Here is a 19,311-nt window from a genome sequence, read left to right on the forward strand (position 1 = left end):
AGGCCTCCTTTCTGAAGTAAAACAAAAACTTGGTTAGCTAGTCCAGCAGTGAATTTAAGAAGCACTTTGGCAAGGAGGTTTTTCTTGGTGGAGGGGTGGGAGGAAGGAGGGAACAGGTCCTTTTTGAGGGGAGAAACAGAAAAGGAAGGGGGCTGTTTTTCAGAGCAGCTCGGCAAGAACATCTCTCAAGAAAAACAAAGGCCTCTGGGATGGGGGAGGAGCACCACACACTAAGAGCAGCAAAACCTGGCAGCATGTAAATGCTGCGGGGAGAGCCGGTTGTGCCAACACCAGGTGGATGCCCGTGAGCAGGGAAGGGACGGGACCGGGAGCTGGAGGGGCCAGAGGGCCCGTCCCGCAGCCGGCCGAGGGACGCGCAGCAGCCGCCACGCACCACTGACTCGCTGGGTTTTTCCGAGTGCTCAAACTCTCTTGCTGAACCATCCCAACCACAAAGCAAGCTGTAATCTAAAAATCAAGCCGCAACTTGCTTTAAAGTTGAACCAAAACTGTGATGACTAAGAAATACAGCCAATGTTGCTGAACTGGCTACGGCTGCCTCTTCTGTAACATGCATAAATGTAGGTTGATCATTATCATTTAAAATGGAGATTAGAATTTTTCCCTTCAGTATTTAATTCTGGCTGTTTGTGAACTGTATGTGGCACAAGTATTCATTTATGATTTTAAGTTTTCACTCTAAACAGAAACACTCAGCTACTACACCTTGGTCAATAAAAACAACAGGTGTTTTCCAGTGGAGCAAAAACTAAACCAATGTAAGGTTAAAGGCACTATGGCACACTGCTGTCTCTTACCATTATTCATCTGTCTTTGGTGGTTTCTTGAATTATACAGCATTGATATTCAGCTCAGATAAGCACGTAAACAGACAGCTATATACCTTTAAAAATAAGTAACTTTAAACAACTATAAAGACCATGCAATGGAAAAAGGAAAAAAAAAAAAAAGGCAGAAATCCAGTCCAACCAGGTATGAACCCGACTGAATACAAACCACCTAAGCTTACAATAGCTTTCTGAAGAAACAGATGAGTCCAAACTATCTTGATTGCATAGTCAGCAATTTCCTATCTATCAGAAATTACTGAACTGTCTAAGTTACTTTATGCCTCTCCTACTCAAAAACCTTCCCCTGTAAGCACAGTCTTGCAGCACTTATAAGCAAGATTTTTGTGGTCCTCTGAGAAGTTCAGTGACTGCCAGTTACTAAACAACTGAGTAACCAGTACTACTGTCCTGCCCAAGAATCAACAATAGTGGTCTATAAGCCCTGACAATGGAAATCTCACAATTGCTCAGAGAATTATCTCCTATAATTAGCAGTTTATCCAGAAAAAACTGTTCCTAAATATGACATGGACACTACACAAATTTTATTTAAAACAAATTTCAATAAGATTTACAAAACAGCTACAAAAATACAGGTTGTGCTTATGAACTGCGCAAGTCAGATGCAAATTCCAGATGAAACGGGATCTCCAGAGTTTAAAAATATCATCAATCCAGGAAGGAAGTTTAGCTCCAGTGGATACTTCATCAATGTAAACTCTGTTCAGGTCAAATTTTCTAAACAAAAAGCCACAGTAGCTCCACACTCACATTTACTGCTAGAAGAAAAGCTGGAGTGTTGTTAAGTGTTTCCTCACTTCTGGTCATTCACTTTACTATGCATTAAAGTATATTAATGAAATGTTCAATATAAAGACTTCTTAACTTATAATGTTTGTTCTTCTGAATATGTTCAGGTGACAAATAAGTGTTTAAAATCATGATGACCTCAGGTTTTGTCTTTTTAAATCACAGCATGCATCTTTCTCCATCACCTGTTTAAAACTGATGTAAGTAACTACAAAAAGCCATGTTTTGTTGTTTCTGTCTACAGGAGATTCTGATATCGACTAGGACAGTATTGATTTCAGCCCATTAGTACAAATTTAAGTTGCAAACTCTCTGTATTCTATTGCACTAGAGCATGACAGCTTTGTGGAAGGTTTTTTTTAGTTGTTCTACCAAAGTCCATAAAATATACATAATTTGTTTAGTTCTGTTTTTCTTTAGCCACAGGTGTAAGTTAAAGCTATTTGCCAAGGTATTGCACTTCAACTACAAGTCTTGTAGTCTTTTATTCCATATGCTCCATTTCATTACAAAATGGACAGACAAGATGTAGACCTTTACTCATAACCACAGAACACCTTAAATCAGAGTGAGAAGTGATAGATTTGTTTCCTTGGAACTCTCATTCTCAGACAATGCTGCACTTTGTAGCAGATAGATTTAATAATGTAATTCAGAAAGCTAGAAACTACATTTAAGTTAACACACACACCCCTCTTTGGTTTTAATCTCAAGTGTACATCTGCCTCGAGCTCAACATCAGCCATTCTACTCTCAGCACTCAAAAACTCATTCTTAAATTCGTTCCTTGTACTGAACATTTTGAAATGGTGACTTATTTTCTCTTCTCCAGCCTTTTCACATACCTATGGTTTCTGGCAGGTCCAAGAGCTCATTGTGCTGCAAGTCAAGGTTGGTGATCTGCGTGCAGCTTCCAATCTCTTCTGGAAGATGTTCAAGCTGATTGTGCGCTACATCCAGCGTGATGAGGTTACACAACTCACCTAAAAGCACACAAGAAAACCAAAACATCAAGTTCTTTAATGTACAGCTCTATATTAATGTTTGTGTGGAAGTCGTTGTCTAATCAGATAGATTTGGGGATAATGTGTAAAAAGCTTTTGCTACCATAAAATTATACATATAAAATGAGGCATTAGAAGACCATCATTTCAGCAGTCAGATCTAAAACCTGATAAATATTTTTTTTTTAACTCAAATAAAGCTTTTATTGATTCTCTGAAGAAATCTAACTTATCTATTGATTTTCTTCTGACAGTTGAAGCTGTGGAATAGGAGTACAAAATCTATACTTCACACGTTTTTCAGGCTGACTGGAAGCTTAAAACATCACAAAATAAGTGGATTCTATTGAATTTTGAGGAACTGAAATCTGTTTTTATACCACTAATTACTTTCAGGCACAAAATCAACACTGAAGAGACATCAAAATTATTTGGCTGACTAGATAACCTACCCAAAGTCCTGAATGCAATTTTTAATAAGTTTTAGTCATGCCAAAAAAAGGCAACATAGGATAAGTAAACTGTAAACCTATTTAGACAGGTTACTATATTTTACAAATTTATTATATTTTACAAATGCAAGCAGAGCTATAGCAATTAAGTCTGAAATCAAATCTTTTAAGCCTTAAAAAAAAATATTATTTGCTTAGAGTTAGAGCTACTTTACATTGAATTGCTTCATTCCTTGCATTTACAAATGAACTTAAATGGTTAGGCACAACTCTCTAAGTACAGTAGTTTCACCTATTTTAACGACAAAGAGCGTGTGTTCTGAGCAATAGCTTGTTGGGTTTAAAAAAAAAAAAGCCAAAACATCAAAACCGTGTGCATGAGTACAGGTGTAAGCATTCACATTCTTTTTCATCTGATGGATGTGAAATTAATGCAAATGATTTGAACAGCTTCAACTCTATCCAGTAACGATGAGGTCACCATATTTGTGTATAAGACTATGACTCAGAGTAACAAATTTGGAAGAGCAGCAAATTCCTTTTGAGGAGTGAATGTCTATTTTTAAGCTTCGGTGTTGTATCTTTGACACAATCCTTTAAAGATTTTCCCACAGGCCTGCAAGAGTAGCTTGGGCAAGCTGTGACGTGTAGAGTGTCTACCCATTAGATCAGCAGATAATAACACAGTAATTTAATAAATTGTAAAATATTTATGAATTCAGACTCTGTACTGAGTTGCAGGTGTCATGCAGCGAAAATATTTACTACATATCACAAAACACTTGTGAAAGGCCAGCAAAAAAAAAAAAAAGCCAAACAGCTTCATTATTCCATTTTTATTTCATTTTTCTTACATTATTAACACAGAACTGATGTTATTTCCTGCCTTTATTGACACTCTAAATTAGGATGTTTTTCTAGAAGCTATGCAGATGGAAATGTAAAGGTGGCAGTTAAGCAGCTCCTCCACCACTCTGTGTGTGTCCTCTCTTAAGTCCACATTCAGGTGTATTCAGGGCAGCAGAATAAATAGTCAGACACACTGCATCCAGCACGGCATAAACCACACTTTATGTCATTAATAAGCAGAAGAAAGCAAATTTTAAAAAATATTGAGCAAGAATTAGTGTTCTGTGGTAGGACCGCCTTTCTGTTATTCCTGAAAACAAGTGGGCTAAATGGCAATAGGAGGAAGAAAAGCTTGACGAAGACTTAAAAATCCCTCCCTTTAAATAAACAAAAAAAGCAACCCACAGATCTTTACTAAGATAACTCATGAACCTTCACACACTTCGGGGCACTAGTTTTCACTTTGATTGCTGTTTTCATTTGTTTTCATTCCAGACCTAAACCAATGATGTCAAGTTTGAAATGTGGCATAAATTTCTTTTCACCACACTGATATCTCATTTACTTGACTCTTCCCACTCTACATCTGCTGAAGTTGAAGAAAGACTTCAGTTTTTGCAGCGACATTTGCGGCACTTCATTTTTGCACCTGCTGAAAACTTTGACAACAGAAAGCTACGTGTTTGAAACAAACATCTCACTAGCTAACAAATATCTCTGAAGAGAGAAAAAAAAGAATGCCTATGTTTATTTAGCCAGCTAAGGGCAAGCTACTACCAATTTGGTTTAATTTGGATAGCCATACTCAATATTGTTATATTACAGATGCAGACATTATTTTTAAAAGCAACAGTGCTAAACATTTCATAAAAATTCTGAGTGTTAAAATAGATTGAGGACTACCTAACAGGTTTCAGACTTTAAAGCAGAAATCAAGTGAAAGTTAAAGCCCTACCATAAAATACAGTGATTTAAGAAAGGCAATTTCAAGAGATAATATTCAGCTTTTAGTTCACATCGCTCAGTGAAGAATCTTGTTGTTGGATATACTACTACTTATAGTTTGACAGTGTCTCAGGCAGGAGATGGGCAGAAGGAGAGGGAAGGTGAAGTGCTGTTAGCACTGAAATTCTTTCAGCACTTCAACTTGGATTGCTGAGACACAACAGAGAGTGTGCAAGTCAAAATGCATTCAAGGTACATTTCTGCCGTTTTTCCCTATGATGTCTGGAAGGAATTCTTACATCCAACATGCTTAACAAGGTGAAGAATGTCTAGGTGATGTGGCAGAGGCTCATATTCATATGCAAAAGCACACAGAGGACCAGCACTGAGTGGGAGAACCCAAATACTGACTATCCCAGGAGAGCCATCAGCCCCATGGCCAGTGTGAGACCCATTACACTGAGTACATTGACAGGCTCTCCTGAGCACCTCACAGACTAACAGAGGGCTGTTGCTGCACATGGGCCTTGAACACCTACTATGAAGCACAAGGAAAAGCAACTTGGGATGGTAAGAGTTGCTATGAGATCTCTAGGGAAGGGAATGGGAAGGAAGAAGTGTGTTTTAGGAAGGACAAGTGTGGGGAAAACAGAGGGATAAGGAAATAAAAGGGTCGAGCCCTTTACAAACCAGTGCTGGTCACGCCCTGTTGCCCTCAGCACCATCTGCCCTTAAACTCCATTTCTACCTACCTTGCTGAGTGAGAGGGTCTCTGTCCTGTGTGCACGGAGGTCTGAGTACTAGCCACACAGCAGTTAAAGTGGCCAACACTACTGAAAACAATCCAGTACACGATCCCAGAACCACTCTGGGTACCAGGAGCTAAAGAACAGGGGCAGCTTTTTCAATGGCTGACTGATGGTGGTGATTTACCCTGTGAATGGACACACTGTGCACTCACTGCACTGCTGCACAACAGCAGCTCTTTCAAAAATTATGCCAGAATAAACACATGGCATAAACAATCAATACAACAAATAATGATCTGCGAGAACAAAAAGGCCAAACTTGAGGCCATCTGCACAATGCTCTTCGTAGGAACTGATGTAAAGCCAGCTTGTTCCAGTGACTGAAAGTGTCCCTTTTACTGTCTGAAAAGTGGCAACTGTACTGAAGGAACTACTACTCAAAAAAAATTTTAAAAAGTGAAAATAAGTTTCACCAAGATACAACTAAAATCTAGCATTTTTTGCTTGGTCAGGCTAAGAAGCATATGTCAAAATCAAAAACAAAGTTTTCCTAAAAGAAAGATTTGCTCAGGTACAAAAAGAAAAACGGTTCGTGAGTGAGGAGCTCACAATCTTGTTTATATTAAAATAATCACCATTTGCTCTTTTCTGGTGTACTACATAAACTTTGCTGAAACACCTTCGTATCTTAATCAATGTAACAGAAATGAGCCAGCTAAAAGCATACTGTAGCTCAAAATCAGCCTTTCCCACAAAGCAGTTTACTAAAGAAAAACCCATTCCTGTTCACAAGGTAGACAACTCCAGAATCATCTCACCAAAGGACTTTTCAAAGTCCCCAAATTACTGGAGAAAGGCAAGGACTGCTTTAAGGAAATACTAATCACAGGTGAAATTAATTAACTTTTTTCACCAAAATTACTGGCCAAAATAGACACATCTTAAGCTCAGAGTAGTGAATAAAGGACTTTCTATGGACTATCTACACCTGCATTGAAGGGACAAGCAGCACCCAATTAGAAAATAAACTAGGAAGCTGCTGGAGTTTTGGTTGGGTGTTTTTTTTTTTTTTTTAATACTATACTGCCTTGTTATTGCAAGGGGAAAAAAAAAAGCAATTGAAGTTCAAAATCTGCCAAGTAAGCAGACAGAAACTGCATGTACTAGCTAGCTTGACAATAAAAGATTTTGAAGTCCAAGTAATACCCATATGAAATACATAAAGTAGTTTCTCTATAAATAATCTTCACAAAACAGTTACACCCTATAATGTAGTCTTTCAAAACATATTTTACAAGGTTCTACAAGATAAAAAAATTCAGAAAACTCAAATGCATTTTTCAGATTAAAATAGTTTGTGAAGACTCCCAACCACCTTTCCGTTAAAAACACTGTTCAAAATACAGCAAAGTATACTTCTCAACAGTCCTTACATAAGGTGGGGTGAGCAATCACCTCACTGTTGTTCTCATATGCTCAGAGACTAAATGTTATAGTATGACAAAGCTAAATATACCTGCTGAAAAACCACAGCATTATGAAACAACTAGTATTTTTTGCCTAATGCGGCAGAATTATAGTCCCATTACATAGCCAACCTTGAAAGCCTGTTACAACAAGAGGACCAAGCTACGTGCCCTGAATTACATAACTCTGAAAATTCCTGGCTATTTAAAAAACAGAATACGGCTTCATTTTAAAAAAAAAAAAAAAACAAAAAAAACACACACAAATTAACAGTCGTGCAGGGAGAGAGTATAATCAGTAGCAAAGAGGCTTCAGTGTCTCCCACCACTAATTCACCCAGCGGGCAACAGTGCTGGACAGCAAACAGTTGCAACGTAGTCCTTCTTCCACTGGATTAACTCCATGCCTGCCCATGCTTAAGCAGATTGAAAATTATGAAATCCATGACATGATAAATCCTGGGCCAGATGACACACCAAGAGGATCAAGACTCTTATGGGAAGTACAAGGAAGAGGAAAATGCAAATATTACTGGGACTTCTGGCTGGTGTGTCTGAACACTGGCTATAATTTGTAAAGAATAATTATCTGATATCAGCAATGTTGGGAACAAGTTATAAACAGTTCTCCTAACTTTGGTAGCTACTCATCTCTCATTAGGTTCTCTGCTCGGGGGGGGGAAAAAAAAAAAAAAACAAAAACATACCCAGGAGTTTTTAGTCTTTCCATAACACTCTATAGGATAAGTTTCCTGAATTTAGAAGAAAAGAAAAAAAAAGTGTTACATTTTCACAATCTTTTCCCTCTCTATGAGATGTGAGTACATCACTGTAACAGCCTGAACTTTTCTGCTGAGCATTACCAACTGCCCAAAAGAACAATGAAGCAGTCAGAGTTACTTTAAATTATTACTGCACAACTATAGCTTCCACACACAAGTTACTGAGTAGAAAGAATGCAATTTTAATATGGTCACAAGTGACTTATGTACCAAAGTTAAAATATTCATATAAGTAAGAAATAATCAGAGTAAAACATTCAGAACTTGCAGAATGGGCAGCAGGATCTATTTATGGGAACTACTCAAAAAAGCTCAGAAGCTTAGCTCAACTGAAGGACAGACTCAAAAGTCTGGTTTAAAACAAGCTTCAACAAGACACAACAGCAAAACTCTTTTTCTTTATTGTTTATAACTGAAAGTAACAAACATAAATAAAATTAAAAACATGTTCAAACAACATTTTAAATACGTGAACCGTAGAAGAAACAGCCTTACAAGGGCTCAAGGCAGGATTTGAGCTGGGCAGTAGAATAAGCCAACAGGAACATCATGAAGTGTCAAGATAAAGACAAAGTCTTGCACCTAGCAGAGAACAACCCTGTCAAGCTGCACAGCCTTGCACCAGCTGGTGAGGAAACAGCTCTGCAGGGAAAGACCAGGGGATTGTGGTGAGGCTGAACCTAGGGTCACATCTTGGATCCTGTCCATCTTGAGTGTGGAACAAGTGTGCTTGCTCTCAAATAATACAGGCTAACCACCTACCAGGCTGCAGTAGCAAGAACAGCCAGAGGGAAGTGATTATCTCCTGTTCAGCACTTACGAAAGTATTCAAACAGTTAAAATAATTACTGCATTGATATTAAAAAAAAAAAAAAAAAAAAGAACGCTGGACTTCCAACAAGCTGTCAGTATTTACTGGAATTACACTTGAGGCATCATCCCAATAAGCTCTTCAAGTAGATCAAAAAGGCAGGACTACTTAATCATTATCCTAAAGCTGGTCTGAAGAAAATGTAATCAGGAGGAATTTGACTAGCTGACAAGACGAAACTGCATCCCCACAAGAGCTTTCACAGGAATCAGAACTCAGACACCAAAGCAGAAGCCAGCCAAAATCAAGTTCTTTACCCTTCCTGCAGTTCAAGAAAACAACTCAAAGTGGATCAAATAAGCAATCATTTTCTCTGACTTGAACACAAGCTGGTTTCCTTTGAACCGTTTAAAAAGAAGAAAGGGTTCTTCGATACAAAAAAAAAAGTAAAGAAATATTTCTCTATATTGTTATGTCTGCTAAAAAAAGGGGGAAATGAAACTCAAAGCATCACTGAAAGAAAAGCTTTGCAACTAACAAGTTATTTAATAAGGAGGCACTATTTTCAGCATGGACTGTGTAGACATGAACTAATGCAGCTGCACACATCTGGTTTGCTGTTTATGCTACTGAAAACCAAACAGGTGCAAGTATAATGAAAAAGAGTTTCAAAGTAGTGAAAAAAACACAAATTATCTAAATATTGGGTAGATGGGAGAAGGGAAGAACAGAAGAGTGTCTCAGAGATGTTCCATGTCTGGTGTAGGCAGATTCCCCAAATTATAATCTAAAAATACTTCCCCTGCAGAACAGCCCTGACCAGATTCTCCACAGAATAAGAGTTGCATTCACAGGCAGAAAACACAATATTTAGAGTCTTAAGAAACTTGCAGAAACTATGCAAATGTAATTTCTACTGTGTTGACAATATTATTTCTATTTCAGTGTGTGCACTAAGAGGATAAAAATATCCTGAACTGGTATAAGACGCAACCTTGTCTTCGCCAAGAAAATATTATCAGCTTGATTGTGCAGAACAATTCCTTCAACGCTACATGGAGGAATGCAATAAAACTCTCAATACAAGAAATACAGAAGGCTTAAGTAACAGCCTGCGAACTGAAGCATTTGCTTGGCCGCAACCCAAGACAATTCCTCTGGTTTTCATCCTCCTCGTGCTGTCTGACTCAAAGTGTTCACATTCTTTCATTCTAATCTTCAAGTTTTTGATCTCAGTGGAACGGACAATTTACCAGACATGGCGATGAAGCTGGAGTCCACCTTGTGAATTCATTTCCATAAATATCCCTCCAGATTGTGCTTTGGCAAAGCTTCCAGATTAAAACCTTAACAGAAAGGTTTCTTTTCATAAACGGCACCAGAAATTCAACTGCCAAGTGAACAGGTAAGTTCTGCTCTTGCATTTGGCTCGTATATGTATTCAACATCTGCACAACACTGACCTTTCTGTTAAGAACAACATTCAAAGCAAACTTGTGGACTTTGCTAAGGATGCAAAGCATTTATAGGAGCTAACAAAAAAAAAAAAAATGGCCAAGCCCATGGAGTAAGATTCTGCTGAGGATTACTGAAGAGACAAGCTGCACCAGGCTCAGGAAATCTCTGATATGAAAACAGCTGGATCTGGGAAAGGAGTCAGGTCAAGTCTCATATATACAGCTATGCCAGTTTTATAGAGATCTTTTCTTAGGGCTACAGTCAGAAGGAAGATAAGATGCACTCTGAAAGGTAAGATTCTCGTCAGAAGCTGGGCAAGATGCCTCTGAAAATTTATCATCACTGTTAAATAGGACACAATTTATAAGAAATATTAGGTTCACAAAGAGCAACGTAAGAATAGCTTTGCCATCGAGAAACTTGCATCAATGAATTCTCACCACTATACATAAAAACGTAACAAAAGATTGCTTGTGGAAGGTGGAGCTGAGCTGATGTTCTCATGACTCAAATAAGCCATACAGGGTTTTTTGGAGCAAGACATGGAAAGCAGGGAAAAAGCAAAAAAGATTCTGAAAATATGATCTGATGCATTCTCAATGTCTCTCTCCAGACAGTAATCCATCCTTCTTCAAACCACTTGCAGTGCACTTCATATGCTTTTATACAACATGAGCAATCCTACCTGTGGGGTTTCACAACTGAGCTGCAATAAGCCAAGCTCATTTAACAGCTCAGTGCAGGCAAAAGTGACAGTCCTGTTCTCCCTGTTCCAGTTCATGCTCTCCCACTCCTCCTACACCCATCCCAGTCTTATCTGAAACTTCACTGATTTCAACTAAAGTAACAGATTACAAAAGTAGAAACACCATTAATATTTTTCTGTTTAGTGAGATAAATCAGCTCCCCAAGGAACAGCTTGGAAGAAACGGGCAGAAGAAGTGACCAGCTGGGAAGCTGCGAGGAGGCGAGTGGATATTGCCCCTTTCAGCATCATGAAGCTGTTACGTATCAGCTGTAATTTCATGAAAACTCCCCCTAATCCCACTATTCTAGAACACAGATTTTGGCAAAACAAAAACAACAAATAAAGGATTTTTTAAAATCCAAACCTCAGAATACATTTTCAGTTAAAAGGATTTTAAAGTATTTTTAGAACTTATTCAAACAAATCTATTTATATTTGAAAACACAACAATGCGTATCAAAACCTCAGCTTGCTATGCAATCTATTAAAATCCCTTCATTTGCATTAAATATGTAGAAGCAATATCTATGTTGCTGGAAAAGTGTTCAGGGAAGTGCAATAAGGGACTGCTAGCAATGATTTGGTAGGTACCTAAATCCTGAATTTGCCAGGTTACTAAAAGACTATCTTCCAAAAAACAGATAATATTTTCTTCATCTTTTGGTCTACTGAATTCAATTGACTAGACTATTATTGAAAATTAAGAAGCCTTCTGAATATTGAAAAGACATGAAACCTTATTATCATCATCCTACCTATAATAAAGCAACTGGATGCAAGAGAAGGAGAGGTGCTGCATTCTGGGGGGGGGAAAAAAAAAAAAGACTAAAATCACACACTTCTGTTTACTAACTATAGATAATAACACTTCCTCTTTCTCACTAAAATGTTGCTTTGCATTTAAAACAAACATCTCCCCCAGTGTAACCACCTCATTTAAGTTTTTGTTGTTTAACTACTAAAGACAGTTTAAAGCCTAAAATAGAACTAAACTTTAGATTACTTCCATGCAGCTCATTGCTGGTAGCTTCATCTCGTCTAGGTTTTCCTCAAGAAAATACACACCATAACAGGTCAGTTGTTTTAAAGCAGTTTCCAGGACCACTTAAAATCTGATCAACTATCTGGTTTACAAACAACATTTTGTTAAATGTTTTACCTTCACTGAGGCACTGAGTGAGTTTCAGGTTTCCCTTAAAGGAACCCAACAAATATTAATAACAAAGGGAGATTCTAATGACCTGACAGTCATCTAAACACTATGCAGAACAGAATTTGCAGGAAACATTAATAAAAGGCATGAAAGTAAAAAGGCATGAAAACAGAGACCAAAAGGGATTTGAAAAAAAAAAAAATTAGTGAAATTTTACATCACTTTTGCATAAAGAATTAACGCTTTCCTACAAAAATATGTAAGATTCAGATGCATGGACAGAGTTACCTTCAGCACAAAGAGGGAAGCTCTCACCTGGAATAATTTATTCAAACTTATCAAGCATGCTCACCACTCAAATATAAGACAACACAGGAAAAAAGATAGTAATGTGACAGAAGGAATGAAGATTTTATGAAAGACTAAAAATTGTGGTCTCAGTCATAGCTGGGAGAAGATATGACTCCTGGCAGCACACACAGTGGGAGAGCAAATGTAAGAAACTGAGGAAAACTGCTGCATCTAAGAACAGTGCAAGATCCCTGGCACAAAAACCAAATAGTCATAGACATATTGAGTGTTGGAAGAAAGATCTCAAGTATCAGAGCACCTAAGACTCTGGGACCTACTTTCCATTTCTTTCAGCAAGAGTATAAGGAAAATAAACTTTATAAGGCTGGAGACTAAAGATTCCTAGAAGAATAACTAAATGGGATGATTGCTTACAAATCAGGTGACCCTTTATTTTAAAGCAACAAGGTTCTAAAGTGGGAAAGCCTTTCATAATTGTACAGAACTGATATTTTGTATCCAATGGTAGTGAAACTCATTGCAAGTTCTAGCACCAGTTTAAGACCTTAATTCCATCGCACTCAGTGCTGGCTCTTTGAGGTGACAGTAACAGCATCTCATCTTTCACACTGAACTCTGGGATTTCACTTTTTTTTTTCCCCCCTCTCTCTTTTCCAGGGCAATCTTTTGTAGCACATCTACCTCCAAAAGAGAAAGTAAAGAAAACCCAGAATTCTTCACAGAATTGCTTACCAGATTAGCAACACGAAATTGCAGCTAACTGCTGCAAGACTCTCCCCTTGCTGGACAAGTCAGCCAGCTACATAAGCTTTGAATTTTTAAAACTATGAACAAGCACACTAGCTTACTATCAGCTATGTGAGCCTTAGGCCTCAGAACAATGAGGTGTTTTTAAAAAGAATTTGAAATGCTCCACATGATATTGCTTTGTAAAAGATAACAGCCTCATTTTACTTCCCGCTTTTCAGCAACAAAAATTTGTTTTATTTACAAGCTGATAATATAAGTGTTTGCTTATATATAGTATTTAGGAACTGCACTGTAAACAAACAAGGGATTAAAATAATCGGGGACTTAAGAGGCAAGTTCCTTTTCAAATGCACATGTAAAATGTAGGGTAAAAGAAGCACTTAAAGAAACAGAGAAATTCCATTGGAAAGAAATACATTTCTCAGCAGTTTCATTTTTCAGGTTTCCAACTCACACGTTTCATCTTTGTACTAGAACAAAGGTGCATGAAAGTGAGTGAGTAGAAGTCAATCACAAAAATTAAACTATTTCACCTGTCTTTACTATTTGAGGAAAAAGGTTTCAAACACCTGTCCTGTATGTCTTGGCAGTTAAAATTATTTTTGTTACTTGAACTTAGAAATGCTTTCATTAATTTCTATCACAGATTCCACCACAGGCAACTTAGAGAAATTTACTTTGATTAAAAAAGGATGCTGCTGAACATAGCGACCTCCCTTCAAAATTCTTCATAAGGGTGACAGTTATCTTGCATTTGTCCTTCTAAAATGCCTTCCACAATGAGGTGCTGACCCCTAACAAGGAACATGGGCATTATTACAATACAAATAAAAGCACAACTAACTGCTGGATACAAAGTAGAGTAAAAAGTGGACTTAAACTGAAGCATCAAAACAGGTCATAATTATAATTTCTTAGTTCCCTCACGGGAAATTCCCAGCATTGCTGAGATTCTCAAACCAACTCAAAAATCACATTGATCAGAAACATACCACATTACCCATTTAATTTTTGCCTAACACAAAAAAGTGTTTCTGTGGCTATAGTAGAATCCATTCCAATACCTGCTACAGGGAGCCCAAGACAGACCAGCAGCTGACAGCCTCACTGCACTTCTCCACTCCCACTATCACAAACAGAAGTCTGCCTGTACTGGACACTGCTGGTAACATGATTAGGAGTCTCAGACATGTTCAGGAGTTCCTGCCATCAAGAACATGTTTTATACCTTTCATATCAAGATGCTGGAGAAAGAGGCAAGCACTGCTGGTTTGAAAAGTATCTATTAGGGACCCTAACCAGAGCATTTCCCAAGCTTTGAGAAATTAGTGAGCACAGGGGCCAACTTCAGTAACACTTAACATACTCTCACACTGGCTTGGTTAACAGGAAGAAGCCCCCCATCAGCTTTTAGAAAATGGGACACAGGAATTGGAATTACAACTCACAGTGCTTTAAGGGCTTTTACAGTATTTTTTTTCCCCACACTTGAAGAATATCAAAGTAGTTTCTTGACTGTGTGAAGTTTGTGTTCCCCCTCCCCCGAAAGGGACTTGGCTATGCTTGCATTTTAAGAACTGGTGATACACAGAAAAAAAAATAAAAACCACACTGATGATAGAATCTACTTTTAATGAGGCAGATAACGCTGTTCAAATATTGCTTGAGAACAAAGTGATAAAGAGATATTGTCCATGAATCAGAATCTATGAGGAAGAACTTAGTTCTTGATATACAATTATTCCTGCACATTTTTGGTAATAAACTATTTAAGTTAATAAGGAACTTTCATAGTATTCCACCATCTTTCAAATTTTGTAACAATGTTTGGAGAAACAAATATTATTCTTTAAGTCATAAAAAAAACATCAGCCATGCATACATTTTGTTGCTTTATACTAAGAGTCTATATATTCATGACTTAAAAAAGGTAGAGACTTTCACGAATCATTAACCTCCATTATTAACTGCTACAGCATCCAACAGCTTGCTCATGGTAATAGCACACAGCTAACTATTTTACCTTGTATTACCAGTCACACCCCTCTGTAACATGCCCATATGTCTGTAACTTGCAACAGTTCATAAATGATTTATAAAGAAATCTTAAAATGAAATATGCCCATTTTTTAATTTTTTTAAAACCATCTGGGCTCTGAATACACAATATGTGAAACCACAAGGCAAAGATGAAAACAAGATACCTCTGATTTTAAGATGATAGATGAGAAAAAAGGGGTTTTGTTGTTTTAAAAAAAAAAAAAAGGCAAACATGTATATCCAAGGTAGTGATTACTCTCAATATAGGCTAACATAATATAAGCAACAGAAGCAGCAGTGTAATCATGAGCAGAATTTTTTTAAGTTTTCAATGAAGAAGGGTAGCTGGAGAAGTGGCAGTTTATGTGTATTTAACTGAATTGCAAAAATGAACATAAGCATAGAATGGGACATTCAATCAGTGTAACGGCTTACCAATTTCAGCAGGTAGTTGCTTGATTTTGTTCTCTCGTATGCTAAGCATGGTGAGCTTTGACAAGTTTTTGATCTCCTTTTCCACAGCAGTGATCCGGTTAAAGCGCAGGTAGAGCGTGGCGAGGGAGCCGAGCCGGTACACCACCGGGGGGATCTCCCGCAGCTTGTTATGCCGCAGGTCCAGCATGCGCAGCTTCTTCAGGTTATCGAGAGAGTCGGGCAAGCTGGTGAGCGAGTTCTCACTCAGGGCCAGAGTCACCAGGTTCAGGAGACAGCCCACCTCCGCCGGGAGGGACTGCAGTTTGTTACTGTACAAGTAAAGTTCCGTTAGCTGCGTCAGCTCTTTGACAGCTGATGGAAGCATGTGTATAGACCTCTTGGACAAGTCCAAGCGCATCGAATTCTCCTCCCGGCATTTATTTAGCTCTTTGATCACTTCAGCATTGCTGGATTTTTTGCGGGTACCTGTGGCTGGATTAGGTCTTTTTATCGTATTGTCCACTGAAAAAGCTACCCCAGGCTGCGTGCCACTGGAGTCCTTCTTTCCATCTTTGGCATCTTTCCCTTTGGTCTTAGGCTCCTTTTCTTTGCTCTCTTTCCCAAATCCTCCAGAGGCTTTGGCCTCCTTCTCCCTTTCTTTTGACGATGGGACTTTCGGATCCTTCTCTTTACAGTCCTTTTCTTTTCCTAGGTTACTACTCATGGTGACTCAATGTTTAGCAAGCACCACATGAAATCCGCTTCTGAAGTTCAGAAGCCCAATTCGCTGCTGAGGCGACAAGGATCCTTAAAACATGCAATCGCTGAACCAAGGGAGGAGCTTCAGAGTTGTGATACCCATTTGCTACATATTGTTTCTGAAGGCACTCTTTCCTAATCCTGATACCAGGAGATTCTGCTGTACAGACTAGAAGGTCAAATGCTCCGTATTAGTATTTCTGTAACAGAGAGAAGAGAAGCCAAAGTTAGTGTAATGTAAAACTTAACTTCCAGTTAAACGTTGAATGTTTCCACATCAAGTCTGTGCTCAGTAACTCAGGTTAATGATTTGTCCTTCTCCTTAAATGTCAACGAAAAACCCAGTGCTAAAACAAAAATACTACACATATTGCTCAGAAAACCCACGATGGTAGAAGAACTATACTAATCAGACTACACAAATTGCCTTGAGTTCTCCCTTCTGACCATCTCTGAACCGCACATCTCTGCTTTTAACATGGAGCAGAACCTTGTCACCAGCTTCATATGTTTTTGAAGATGCAAACAGGAGGGGTTTTAAAATAAGAGGAACAAAACAAACCTATTTATCAAAATAAACCAGTCAACAGAAAGCTCAGAAGAAATATTATGCTTCAAGACAAGCAAAATTATGAAGAAATTTCTCATGAGAGTAGGAAATAACATATCTTTAGACAGTATCTTGATTTTCCCCCCCTCAATGACTATAATGCAGCCTAATAAGTGAACAGGTGTCTGAAACCTATAAAGCCCCACTTCCATTTTTACAAAACCACCGCATATCATAGAAAGTAGTTTTGCTTCAATGTTTCACTTCAAAACACATGACACGCCCAAGAACTTTATAATTCCGAATACTCTGGAGAGGATTTTTAATGTGTCTTTGTGGAAGAAAATAAGTCAATCAATGGCAATGATGGTAATTTCCTGTCTCTGTGTTAGTACTACCTTTTGGCCTAGAATCAACTTTCCTTTGTTATGCAGCACTTGCTGATGAATAAAGCTCGGGTACCAGAGGAGTACCTTGTTTCCCCAATCATCTGAGCTATGTTAAAATACTCTTAAAATCTCCACGGGAGCTCTGCTCTTGCCCTGGCATTCCATCTTCTGCACAAGTTCATAAAGCTCATAATCAAAATCAGTTAAATATCATTTTGCATACCTAAGCCATCAGCAAGTACTAGAAATACAAACATTTTTTAGCAACCTCAAGTAACAATTTTTAATTGCAGTTATGCTCTGTATGCTTGCCTTCACATATAAATGTGCTCAGAGAACACAAAGGAGCACACTTTGCTCAATACATTCCTTCACATTTTAAAAAAAAAAAAAACAAAAACAAAAACAAAAACACAAATCTATTTAAGGATGGTAAGAAGGGCAAGCAACTCTACCTCAGCTACAAATCAAGCTCAGTAACAAAGCTCAAGAGAACCTTCCCCTAAGAGGTGGCATCCAGTCCTCCACCCCGATTCATTACTGCTGCAGCGTCACAAAGTTTGTGCTACAAACACCATAATATCAAAAAACCCTACTGCCTCCAGTTACTGTGTTCTGGACAACTCTGTTGTAAAGGACATGACCATCTGCTAGCAGCAGCAACAGCTTTTAACTTGGCAGTTTCTCCAACACAGAGTTCTCTAAAGCAGCACAAGCCAATTCCTCACTGCATCCTTAAGATTTCCACCCCGCTTTTACACCCTCCATTAACCTGACCAATCCTCAAGACTACAACTCTCACCACGCTGTATTTTAAAACTTGTTCTCAGCACTGTATAATCTATGTGCTTGTAAAACTCCAGCAATAGGAAATGTAATGACTCCAAATGCAAAAATGCTTAAAAGGGTGGGAGCCTGAAGTGCCTAACGACTTGTTCTCAGTATAAAAGGTAACATAGAGTCAAGAACTAACACAGTTTCTGAATTCTGATAATACACAGAAAATTCAACCATGTGGCAGTGCCAGACAGCTACTGCTCCACATTAAGCTCCTGAAGTGCAAAATACTCACAGGGCTGTTGCTCTCATGAGCTTCAATTTAATCAAATTTAGGACCCACCTAGAGATTCATTTAATTTCTTATGTGCACTGCAGCTGAAGAACACTTTGAAAGCACCTCAGAAAGGAAAGGTGGCTGGAGATCAGTACTGCTGAAAGCAGCTCAGTCCTGCAAATGCTCCAAATAATCTGCAGGCATTTCACTGTCTTCATTGCAATTACTTTACTTGCATCTCAATAAATACATTGATAAAAGGAGGAGGGTCCCTGTTTCAATATGCCAGTATAACATTGTATTTCCTGGTAAAGAACAAAGATGTTTTGCCTAGACAAAAGGATAAAAATTGAAAAGTCATTAAAAACATCATCTGAAACATAAAGACAATCCAGAGCTATACAAAGGGTCATGATCAAAGAATTCAACATCATCTCACAGTTAAAGATGCCAGGAAGCAGCCAACTTGCCAGCAAGCCACAGGCAACCTTGCTCTAACACACAGGAACTGGAGTCAAGTTCACAGTGCAGCTTGCCTTCGAAATACACTCCCTGTTCAGACTGGCAAAAGGCTGACAGGTAAATGTACTGGACCTATGTCATTTTTATCTCTTTACTGAAGATTTTAATTGCTGCCTGGGACCGTACAATGTATTTTAAGTAGTTTGAGAAGGTTTAGCCTCTTTCTTTCCAAATAAAGTAATCTCTAATACCTAGAATGTCTACAACTTACACTTATAAGAAATAAAGACTTATGATGAGACCTGTAACAGACAAAACACAGTAAAAGCCAACGCAGGAGGAATCACATGAAAGAAAACATCTTGACTGGAAGTGCCTCACCACTCTGGAGTCTGAGACACCCCTAAGACACCAGCATCTATCCCTTCCCTTGCCCACTCACCAGGGCTGCGATTCCCAATGACAGAGGGTCCCACCCCTCAGCAGGTACCAGCCAGGTTTCA

General features: G+C 38.3%; 1 protein-coding gene across 1 annotated transcript; it reads right to left on the reverse strand.

Annotated features, from left to right (window-relative positions):
- Positions 1 to 246: 246 nt before the first annotated feature.
- On the reverse strand, positions 247 to 16,548 carry LOC103779709 (leucine-rich repeat protein SHOC-2-like; the record flags this gene model as incomplete). Its single annotated transcript, XM_008947355.1, has 3 exons — positions 15,616 to 16,548; positions 2,507 to 2,644; positions 247 to 468 (listed from the first exon to the last, which is right to left on the reverse strand). Coding segments are annotated over exons 1-3 (1,063 nt in total), but the record flags the coding sequence as incomplete, so codon positions are not given.
- Positions 16,549 to 19,311: the final 2,763 nt, after the last annotated feature.

This window comes from Merops nubicus, unplaced genomic scaffold, assembly GCF_000691845.1.
Source record: "Merops nubicus isolate BGI_N331 unplaced genomic scaffold, ASM69184v1 scaffold22389, whole genome shotgun sequence".
NCBI lineage: Eukaryota > Metazoa > Chordata > Aves > Coraciiformes > Meropidae > Merops > Merops nubicus.